Below are 12007 nucleotides of genomic sequence, written 5' to 3' on the forward strand. Positions count from 1 at the left end.
GCTTTTTAAAAAAAATCCTAATCATGAGACTGAGGCAATTCCGTGGCATTCACATTAATATGGCAGGCAAAATGGAACCAGTTTCTTAATAAAAAAAAAAAAACTACCCCAAATCTCATCAGTATCTAGTGAAAATTTAAGTAAGATTATTTTTTCTCTTTCTGCTCCAGTCTTCCAAACAAAACCTGCATAATTAGGTAGGAGCAGCCCTGCTTAAATGAAAAGTTTAAAATGTAAAACTTCAAAAGCTTATTACAATTTCATAGGATTAGATTGTTTTTATGGCAAGAGTAAATTGGTTGTGTGTTGTTCCCCTCCCCAAAATGAATAAAAAACAGTTTCTAATCAGGTCTTCGGGGATTTGGCCTGGATTTAGGGTTTTTTTAAATTTCATATTCATTGTATAAAAAACCAAACTCCTCCATTTGGGACCTGAATGTGCAAATTGTTAATATATGACTCTTAGTTGGCATTTTTCTATATACAAGACAGAATAATTTAAGCCTAATCTTCCTCTTAGAAGTGACATTTTGTTCTAAAATTGTTATCCTTTAAGTTCAGTAAATTGGAAGCTTGTTTTCTGCACCTTTACATTTTTGGGGGCTGTAAGAAACAGCTTCAAATTAATATAAAGGCTTTTTATGCTCCCAGCTATGTTCCATGGCTTAACTGGTGAGTGTGAGGCAGAGAAAGAGGCACACAGGGACCAGTTCCCTTAAATGCCCAGAAGAACCACCACTGCTACCCTTGCTTTTGCTTAAAACATGTAGATTCAAGAGACTCACAGTTTCTTGCAACTACCTGTGCTTTTCCCAGTGTGTTTGCCTTGCCACATCAGCGGTTCAGTTGTTCACTTGCTCATTCATTCATTCATTCAAATGTTAATAGAATATCTACTAAGTGCCAGGCACTGAACTATGCATGGGGCACACAGTAGTGAACAACAACATCAACAAAAGATAAAAGTCCATGCCCTCATGGAGGTCACATTCTGGTTTTGCAGGCAAATAAGTGAAATATATAATACACTAGGCAGTGAGAAATGCTTGGAGAAAATGAAGCAAGGGAGCGCCAGAGGCATTGAGTGGGGAGAGGGAGTTGGTACTTAGATAAACGGATCCAGGAAGGCCTCCTGGTGAAGATGCCATCTGAACAAAGACCTGAGTGAAAGCCACTGATATCTAACCTCACCTCCATCCCATTTGTCTCTTCCCCATGCATCTGTCATGCACATGGCTTAAAAACAACTGTTTCCTCCCCCAAACTAGAAATAAACAATTGGCTAGAGTTGTGTTCATGAAAGGAGAATCTGGGAGAGGTTTGGCTTAATCTGAACGGAGCAGAATTAAGTTTCTACATTTGGGCTGGAATCTACAAATTGCAATTCCTTCTAGTTACAAGAGATTGAACTGATGGCCCTGTGTCTTTGGGGCTCTGTGCCCCATCTAGTCATAGTGGAAATGGAATGACTGTGAAAAATTCTGGCTGGCTTTGGCCCCTGATGCAGACAAAATGCATTTATTTTTATTGAAAAGTCATTAACAATGAGACACCAGACTATTCTCTCCTTCACCAAAAAGGTTATAAAGCAGGAACAACTTTAATTTCCCTGTGAGGGAGAAGTTTTCCAGCCAGCATGAGCAAAATCTTTTCTTGCACTGACCTCCATCGTCATTGCTTTATCTTCGTTAAAACTTGCATTCTGCCAGAAGGATGTGAAAAAGAGGAAATATACATACATACACACACACACACACACACACACACACACACATTTTCAGTCAAGACCAAATAAGAGGTCCAAGTTGTGATTCCTTGGTATGCCCCAATGTCGTAGTGAAGGTCTCCTTACTTGACACTACTTTTGTGGGTGTGAATTTCACTTAAGAATCCAAAAGCTTGTTTTATTTTTAAGAGGCCCAAAGCAATTGACTACAGCCACATTATTTGAAGTGTCTAGTAAGCAAATGACTTCAATTTTTCCTATCAACAAAGTAAATGATGAGGAAGTTTTAGAGTAACACACAAAAGCTTTTGTGTGTGTGTGTGTGTGTGTGTGTGTGTGCATAGTAAACTATTAGCTACCAACCAAGCATCATGGAGAAATTGTCACTTGAAGACAGGGCTCTCAGAGGGGTGGGTGGCTGAGCCTTGATTCCTAGAAACTTAGTCCACCCCTCCCACCAGGAAGTCAGACTGACATGGTTCCTGAAGTTCAGGCCTATGTTCTCATCCAACAGGCTCTTCAACATCGGGGTGAACAAAGCTCTTAGGACACAGGGGGCCGCAAAAGGATTCACACTTCAGATCCTAACTCTGGCATGCGAGGCTTATGTGAATTACCAGGCTTTACTCAGCTGTATGGCAGGATAAAACCACCTATGTCTATGAGGACTCTTGTGTAGATTACAGTAAATGAGAATGTATATTTTACACTCGCTATAGAGTGAGTTTGAACACACAGAAGATACCCAATAAATGGCGGCTGCCACAGAGTGGGTTGAAATTTTCAAGTATCTCAGCTGGATCGTCATCTAGGGTGTGCATATCTGGGTGGATATACGTGAGTCCTGGCACTGTGCTTTTGGAGTTTGATGAATGCCCATTGTTCACATCCGTCCATTTCTCTCTATCCCTGTCCCTTTGGGAAACGTGTTTCCAAACTGCCTAAAGGACACTGCAATAAGAACGGATTCTGCTTTCAAGCAGGAGCCCCCTCCCTCCTCCCCAGTGCTTATCTCGCCTCCAGAGATAACGGGCATCCCGAGCCTCCTGCCTGCATCGCCAGTTTATCCCCCTCAAGAATTGTTGCTTCTCCTCTGAGCCAGCCCTGAGCATCCAAGGGGCTATTGATGTTAACATTCTAATTTTTCTCAGAGAGTCCTTGGAGGCCTATCCCCATCTAATTTGTCTGAGCTTCTCACATTGTATATTCCGCCCAGGTTTCAAGAACCTTTGGAACAGACTCTCCGCAGGCTGCCAAGATCAAAATTTGATCTGCGGGTAGAAGCGTTCTTTCCCACATAATGTACCCTTAGTTATTTGAATCTCTTGCTCTCTCAGGCCTTTGGATTCACAGTCTTAGCAGCACCCAGTTCATCATTTGCTGGGTTCCCTGCTGCATTACACGGGGTGGCCCACAAAAGGAGCTGGATTTACCATCAGTGACTAAGCAGAAAGGGAGAAAGACAGACAGAGAGAGGAAGCAGGCACAAGGTACAAGAGGTACAGGCACAAGGTACAAGAGGTACAGGCACAAGGTACAAGAGGTACAGCTGGAGCTCGGAGAAGAAAATGCGTTTGCTCCTTTGTTTCTTATTTTTTACAAACTCACTAAGACATGTATTGTCCTTGAAGAAATTCAAAAATTTCAAGCACTCTTCTAGGTCGTTCCCACTGTTGCTGCAGTCACACCATGGGGCCACACTGAGGCTACTGGAGTCTATGTAGTTGGGGGTCATGACTGTGCCTAAAAGAATAAAAACAAGGCATTTTATTGTTGTATGATGATACTTTTCCATGGCCTAAAAAGAAACCAATATTCCTCTGACGGCGGATGCACCGTGGATAATTACAAACATTGTATTTGCTGAGTGGGAAATTATGTTAAGCAGTGCATTTTCTCGGCAATTTATCTTGAGCACATAAAATAATTTACACATTTACTTTAAAAATTATAACAGAACTGCTTGAGCTGCACTTAGGGTATTCCTTCCTGCACAAATGGTATGGATGTCGTGGAGTAGGAAAGAATTAACTTAGAGAACGCATGAGTTGCCAAATCCCTTGCATTTTCTTGAAAATGTCATTAATCTTCATAAATAGATAGAGCTGGGTTTACGTATCTTAAACAATTTTGTTTAGGACTTTGAATCCACTTCCCCCAGAAGCAAATGGTTTCTTTAGAGTGACATAGGGAAGCTAGAAGCTTCCTAGCGGTTAGCCTGCACCCTGAGTGTATATACATATATATGGGGTCTTCTCAACTGATCTAAATAAAGTCTTCCACGTAGTGAAAGAACTGGAAACAAACAATGGAAATTCTCTAAGTCAACGGCTCCTAGAGTATTGCCTGTGGACTCTCAATGGTGTTCAAAGAAATGCTGGGTGGTCCTTCCTGCCTACATCTTGTCGTGATATTTCTGATGAGTTCTAAACTGGCACAAACACACAAAGTATTTATACTTAATCCAAACCAAATGTCTTCTCCTGGGTGGCTGACACCAGGCAATGCCCGCTGATGACAAGAAGGCTTTTGTTTTTATATATTTTCTGGATGTAAGAAGTAATAGGTGGTCAGTAGTCCGCAGGGTGTATTTGGATCACAAACAGAAAAATAATTTTGTTCTAAACTTCTCTGAGTCAAGGGCATACTGTCTTTGCCCTATATTCTTTACTGACTTGAACTAAATAACATCCCATTATACCTTGGGATGAACATTTTAACCTACTGCATAGAGGGAACTCCTAACTTTGGTTGAGAAAGGAACAGGCACCCTAAACACTAGGGGAGGAGGTTAAGGTCATTGGATATGCCTGGTGCCACAGTGGGCCCCTGGCATACATGGAAGAAGTAGGAATAAGCCTTGTCCAGAAGGAAGTTGGAGAGGAGATCCAGACCCAACAGAGAAAGACATTTTGGTCTATGCAATGCATTGCCTCTGCCATTGGGCCCTCCATTCATCATCCTTAGGTGCGTAAGGGTTTAACGGTTTGCCAAGCCTAGGAATAACTTCATGGAAATGCTGGCAGTACCTGGACTTGGCCCCTCATAAAGAGGTTAAGGAGCAGGTACACCTGGGAAGGGCACTGACTGAAGTGTTAACAGGGACTACATCCATTGACTTAGAGGAGCTTGGAAAAAAAACTGCTTTTCTGTTTGTGAACCAAATACTTGTTGTGGATTACTGACCACCTATTACATCTCACGTCCATAAGATGTAGACACTGTTAGCAGATGCAGCTAGAGTTGAGTTGGAGATACTCAACATTTTCTTCTGTGGGCTTCTCTGTATTTTTAAAACACTTTTTACAATGAGAATGCCTTGACTACTTTTGTTATTTCTGCAATTCCATAGTTGATACATCATCCCTAGTAGAGATTAACTTACTCGGGAAAAGGAGAGAGTGAATGCAAGTTTGGAGTATTGGCTTAAGGAAGGTACACTCATTGGCCCAATCAATAAAAATAGAAAATACTTGGGGATCTGGGGAAAGCTATTACCCACAGCAGGGCAGGTATCCTTCCAAAAAGTGGGAGTAAAGAATGTACCAGGAACCTGTCCATCCCTGCATTAAGTACCATTATTGATTTTCCCAAAGCCTCCTGCTGAAGATGCTCTGGTGACAAAGAATGTAGTCTGTGCTGTCATTCTCCGAGAGAGGTTCTTCCTAGTGGTGACGTGTGTGACCCTGACACAGACAGCCGGCAGGAACACACACCCTGGCTGAGCCATCGTGCTTCTGACAACTGTGATTTTCCTCACCCTTCCACAGCCTTCACTGCATATTCCTTCTCAAATGCCAGTTGAGATGAGCCCTGCCACCAAGGCTTCTGCTGTCCCTGGTACCTGGGACACCTGCCTTTCCCCCTGACAGCCCCTGGTATCCAGGGGTCCAAGTTTGCTTCCCTTCTGACTCTCACGGCAGTCATGTGTAATCACACTGCTCAGAATGCTGAGAACATGGTTCTTCTAAAGCCTTGGGTCTTGAAAGACAGAAAATACGGTTACTGCTATGTCTGTTTTCAGGAAAAAAAATTTAGCCTAAATCACCCACTGCACACTGGGAGTTGAATTACCAAGAACATTAACAGCAAGCAGGGCCCCTGTATTTAAGGTTTTTATTTCCAAAGGGCCATTTCTGGGAAGCAGCCTTTTTGATTTCCCCAGCCTGAATGACTTCCTTTTCTCCAAAGTTCCCTAATTCAATTAACTTTGTTTGACTCGGTTTCTTCTTCCATAACCAAACATTTTTTCTCTCTGCTTTTGTTCTGCGTGGTCAGTTTCCCAACTGAGACGCCTCGCCCGTCTGCGCACTTGCAGCCTCCCCACTCCTTAGTAATCCCCGCTTCCTGCCTCTGCCTTTCACGCATCCATTATCCCATTTTTTTCTTCTTTTTTTTTTCTTTTTTTTTTTTACAGGCATGTCCTCAAGGATTTAACATCCAAACCCCAGCCCAGAGGTTACTGTGAGATTTTCACTTCTGCAGACATCAGCAAGGCGCAATGGGAAGAACGCAGGTATATGCAAACCACACTCTTCTCCCGTCCTGCTTCTCCCAGATCTTACCAATAAGCCCCGAGTAGGCGAGGAGGCAGTCAGCGTAGTTTTCCTTTAGACAGCTGCTGACAGACCTTGACTCTGGCTGGCAGTTGGTAAAAAAATCCGCAAGGCGAGATCTACAATAGGAAAAAAGGGGTGGGGGGTGGAAATGTGCTTTAAAACATCCTAAGCCTCCGGACAGACATGTTTTCTTTATTCCTTTGTTGATATGCCTTTTTCTGCACACGCACACACACACACATACACACAAAATACGTAGAAAACGTGAGCTAAGAAACTTGGCATCCTTTCTCATTCAACCCCCTCATGTCCCTTTCCCCAGCCCTCGCCCACCTGTGTGTCTCTGTTTATTCAGAGAGAAGTCTTCAGGGCCTATAACTGGAGGAATCTAGAGGCTTTGAAGTTTCCATTCAATATTTATTTCTGACTAGACTTATTTGCATCTTTAGGAAATATGCTTCTCCACACACTCACCGGAGATCCACACTGGGAAAATATTTACTTTATACAGAAACGTGTCCCTGGCATCAAAATAGGATCCTACAGCCCATCTGCTCCTGTAATTCCTACTGGCTTTAAGAATGTGTGTGTCTGTCTTGTAAGTCACCTCTCATCCACCAGCCCAGGGGTAGTGATTTATTCCAGCCGAGTGGCACTGGGGAGGAGCCTGCCTTTGGGGAACAGAAGGGGAAGCCAAGAGGGACAGAGAGGCTTGCTCTAGGCGGGTGGGCCTGTGGTCAAGGCTGTGCCTGGAGAGGCTGCTGCAAGATGCGACAGCTGCCTGCAGGTTGGAATCTCTCCAGGGGCTGGCGCAGTCCACCCAGAAGCCCTGGGTGGCAGTGAAGATGCAGCAGCCCAGAAGGGGACAGAAGCCGCAGACACGCTGGTCTGCGGAGAAGAGGGCCCTTTGTGGCCAACTGGCTGTTTTTCCATCTGAAGAGGATACTGTTGGAGAAATCCTGAATGAGAGCTGGGCCACCTCTGAGGTCATCTCGGCAGACAACTGCTCTGTTTCTATTGGAAGAACACAATGGACTTCACAAGAATTTAAATTATCTGGCAATTATGGGAGACAATGGGAGGCTGTCTCAGTTCTCTTCTGTCTTTAGCTCACCCCAGAATTGGCTGTCGACATACCCAGAGCTGTTTTACTTCTTTCCACCTAAGAGACTGTATTTTCTTGGCACACTTTACGATATAAACGAGCTTGGTTTGGTGGAACCAAGACGGATAGGATGTGTGGGGATCACAAAGGTTTCTAAGGAAGCGCATTATGCATCCCTTACCCGCAATTTTAACTAGAAAGGGCATTCAAAGACCTGATGGAATTATCCAAGTCCGCAGTACGCTGCAAAGGCATGTTCGTGTGGGGTTCTCTCCTTGAGCCCTTGTAAACAAGGCTTGCCCAGGCTTCCCTATCTGATCCCATCTTGTGTGCTCTCTATGTTCTGGGGGCCTGACTCCATTGCAGTGAATGCCCGGAGCAGATACTGGAGATCTGCTTTATTTCCTTTGCACAGCACCTGACACTCCTCAGAGAGCTCCTGTATAAGTCTCCCCAGACAGGGCCATGTGCCGAAGCTAAGTGCTTTGGCAAAATCCTGCGAATGTGGCTGGAGTGTGCGCATGTGTACGCACCTGAGTGGCAACCACGGTCCGTGCCTCGCTGGTGTTTCCTGACTTTAATTGAACACACTGAAAGATATAAAACCTGCCTATTTTCTGTAGCCTGGCTAAAGGATTTGTTTTTCAGAGGAAATCCCTAAAGATGGCTTGGGCTTACTCAACTGGCTCCAATGGCATCCAGCTTGGATTGAGTGTTAATTTCAAAAGAATTTTCCTGGTCATGAAAGTTAATGATCTAGTGACACTGGGTTTCTAACTTTGCAAAGGCCAACTGCAAGTTCAGGCAGCTGGGGCTCCGGTTCTGCACACAACCTGGCTGCTGAACAGCTCTCTGACCTGGCAGCCCCACGCTCCTGGCCTGTCCCCCAGAGACAGACAAAAGGTCGCTCCCTCTCCACATCTCCTGTTTCTCACAGTCTCTCCAGCAGACTATTAACTGAACAACACTGTGATGAGGATTACTGTCCTTCAGTGAGAGACTAATGCCACCAGACTCATTTTGCTTAACAACCTCGGAATTGACTCACAATTGGACTCTGGAATGAAAGGCTAATTGAGTCAGTCTGCTGTAGAAAGCATAGCCCCAATTGGGAGGATAAAACAAAATATACTGCTCTGAGCAGAACTCTGGACAGGCTGCTTTTTGAGAGATCATCGGCACATATCCTGGCCCTATGACACACAGCCAGTGGATGGGAAGAGAGTTTTGATGTAAGGGTGAGCACATGAGGCACTGTTAAAACACTAACATTTCCACGTTTTATCACATTTGACCACCTCCCCCTGGCAGCTATACTTGGAGACAGGATGCTCACATTATAGGATTCACATGTTACGGATGGAAACACTGAAGTAAGAAGTTTATACAGCGCTATGCTGGGGCCAGCTCATCACTGGTGAATTGGTACAATTTCAGGAATTTTGCAGGTTGGTTAATAACATTGCAGTGGTAGTTTGAAAGTGGCCATGGTGGGGGGATTTACACCACGGTAACCAGCAAACACTATAAATCAGGGCTTTGTGTTGTTCTTGGAGCACTGGTTGTTAAATATTTACTGGCACGTCTCTATTTAAGAACCAGTATGATGTTAGTAAATCCCACTGATAAAGCATGCATCATGTCTCCAGTTGAGTCCCAACCCTTCTGGGACAGGCTTCCTCTCCCATCCCCAGTCACCCTTGTGCCAAATGAAATGGGGCAATAGCAATTAACCTCTGGTCTTCAGTACTTTCCAAAGAAAGAAAACAGCTCCACTCCCCCATCCCACTAAAACATCCTTCCTTCCCAACATCTCCTTCTCCTACCATCACAATCCTCTAACATCTCCTAAATTAAGCATGCAAATGGTCACATATATTGACACAACAGCTGGATTCCTGTCCATCCCACTGACTGATGTGTCAAGTGCCATGATATAATGATGAAAAAGACCCTGTCCTTGAACTTATATAACCCACAATCTAGGTGCCAAGAAAAACAAGTAAAAAGATTATTATAATACAGTGATTTGTTCTTGATAAAAGGTGAGAATGAATGGCCACTAACAAAAACAATACCTAGCATGAATGAAGTGTTCAGTGCATGTTAGGTATATCTTTACAAACTTTTACTTTGTATGACAGCAAAATAATTGTTATTGTTATTTTATTATCCTAATTCTGTAGACAAGGAAACCAAGGCTTAGTGAGGTTAGACTAGAATAAAAGAGTCAGTAGCAGAACGAGGATTTAAAGTCATACATTCTGACTCTACCACTTAAGGTTTTACTATGACACAGCTGCAGAAGCTGGTTTCCAAGAGGCTGTGATATTGGGACTGAGACTTAAAGGATGGGTAGAATTGGTTAGGTACAGGTAGAGCAGGGTATTCCAGACAGAAGGAAGCAGCAAAGTATAAAGTAATCACACTCACAGTAAGACCTGCATAACAACTACGAAGTATTTGTACATGCCAGGTACTGATTTAACGACTTAACATGTATTCATACATTGGATTCTCACAACAACCTTATTAGGTGATACTTCCAATCAAGCCCATTTTACAGATGAGGAAACCGAGGCACGGAGCCTTTAAGCAACTCCTTCTAGGTTGCAGAGCTCTGTGATGGAGCTAGAACATGACCACATTCAATCTGATGCCAGAGCCGGAGATCATTCTCAACTGCTGCACTTAACAGGTGCATCGCCCAGAACATCACTGGTCACTCACTCAGGATGCCCAGGCCACAAGATCCAAATGAGTAGTGATGGGAAAATATGCTGATGAGGTCTTGAAAGCCTTTGAATGATCCAAGGGTTTAGGTTTTTATCTTAAAAGCAGTGGAAGCCACTGAAGGATTTTAAACCCGAGAAGTAACATGATCAGATTTGCATATTAGGAAGACTCTTCGATCTCACCATTGTTCGGCAAAGATATGCTTCAGACCTACTTTGTGCCCTCACTGTTCCAGCAGCAACGGGAAGAGCAAGAAATTTGCCAGGAGGGGAAGGGATGGTTCCCTAGGAGACCGTGGCCATGAACCAGAGCAAAGAACCGAGGGCCGGAAGAGGAGAAAGAAAGGAGGATGCCCGGAAATGTGGATATCAATAGAATGAAAGTCAAAACTTCGGACTGGAGGGGTGAGAACAGAATCGAGATGAGGACAGCTCAGCAGACAGTGGGACCCTGGTGGGAAAGATGGGGGAGGACAGGTTTACCAGGAAGATAATGAGGCTGGCGGTGGCTGTGTTGAGTTCCTGATGCTGTGGACAGCCAAGATGCTGACATGTTGTTAGAGCTCTGGCTGCTGCTTCTGTCCAGTCACCAACTGCTGCCTGAGCACCTACTGTATGCACAGCTCCAGTGCCCCAGGACAGCTCCTTTTGCACACACTTCCCCCTGCCCACCCTGGGTTCACTGTATCACTGAATCACACTGTAATCAATGTCAATGGCTTCCCTGCCTGGGCTGCTGGGATACAAACAAGAAAGCTTGAATGTCCAGTATGGGATTAACAAAGAAACTCCTCAACTGGATTTCTTCTGGAGACATGAAATCTCCATGACGACAGCAATGATGAGCTCTGATTGTTTTTCTCCGAGAAAATGAAAAGGAAATGAATAGGTACTAATGTAGAAATGTATCGCTCTCAGTAAGAGAAAATCTCCCACCCTTAAAGAAGAGGAAAAGGCAGACGAAATACCAAGATGGCCTTAGGAAATCTGCAGAAACCATGGTTTATGCAGAAAGCATCATATTAAAGGAAGTACACTGCTAATTGGAAATAGAAAAATTATAATAATAATAATATCTAGGAGAATTGTCTCAAACAGCAGATGGTCTTCTGACAGACAGTGGGGAGAAAATTATTTACCTACTTTCTCTGCAACAGTTTTAGGAAAGTAGTGTGATGGAAAACAGGTAAAAACATACCAGTAATGCCCAATTTAACTCATCCTGGATTACCATAATCCTTTAAATATTCTTCCAGAACAAATCCCATACTTGGACATAAGCCATGTGGTTGGTGGAATTGAGCCTTGGACTGAGAATTGTAAGATGTTGAATGGGATCCAGGCTCCGACTCATGAACCAAAGTTCCTGAGTGCATTGCTTCATGTTTAAGCTCCTAGCTTTCCCTTCCACCTCAGAAATACAGTCTATGGAATGCTCAAAGCAATCAGTGTAGAGGGGTGGAAAACCCACTTGTTTTCATAGCATTATTATTCTTACCCATATTCCATCCTACTGTTATGATTTCAGTGTCAAGGGACTTGGTTTTCTTCGAGTCTTGAGAATAAGATTCTTCTAGTGGATCCCTTGTCTCACATACAAGACAGCTGAGGGCCAAAGAGATTAAGCCTTGCTCAGAGTCACATGGCAGGTGGCCACAGATGGCATTCACAGGAACAGGAACTGCCAACCGCCCATAATGGCTCTGGAGGGTAGAAGTGTGGGGGCTGACTTTAATTTCTCTGGGATTTTATTACAGTCATCAAGTGTATACCTGCTTTCCCCTGCCACCATTGACTACATTGTTCTTCCTAATGTTCCACTGGCCTTAGAGACGTGACGGGTACTTTGAATGTATTGCAAGAGCACAGCAGGTGCCAGAGG

General features: G+C 43.9%; 1 protein-coding gene across 10 annotated transcripts in view; it reads right to left on the bottom strand.

Annotated features, from left to right (window-relative positions):
* The window catches only part of GFRA1 (GDNF family receptor alpha 1), a 217475-nt gene that overhangs the window by 33292 nt on the left and 172176 nt on the right, over window positions 1-12007 (bottom strand). For all 10 annotated transcript variants that reach the window (XR_010113209.1, XM_003825616.6, XM_003825617.5 and 7 more), the window contains 2 exons: window positions 6292-6401; window positions 3335-3469 (listed from right to left, as the gene is read on the bottom strand). Coding sequence is in view for 9 of the 10 variants with exons in the window: in XM_003825616.6 (XP_003825664.3) it covers window positions 3335-3469; window positions 6292-6401 (245 nt within the window). In the remaining variant the exon portion in view is untranslated. The remainder of the gene's footprint in view (window positions 1-3334; window positions 3470-6291; window positions 6402-12007) is intronic.

The sequence above is a fragment of the Pan paniscus genome, chromosome 8, assembly GCF_029289425.2.
Source record: "Pan paniscus chromosome 8, NHGRI_mPanPan1-v2.0_pri, whole genome shotgun sequence".
NCBI classification, from domain to species: domain Eukaryota; kingdom Metazoa; phylum Chordata; class Mammalia; order Primates; family Hominidae; genus Pan; species Pan paniscus.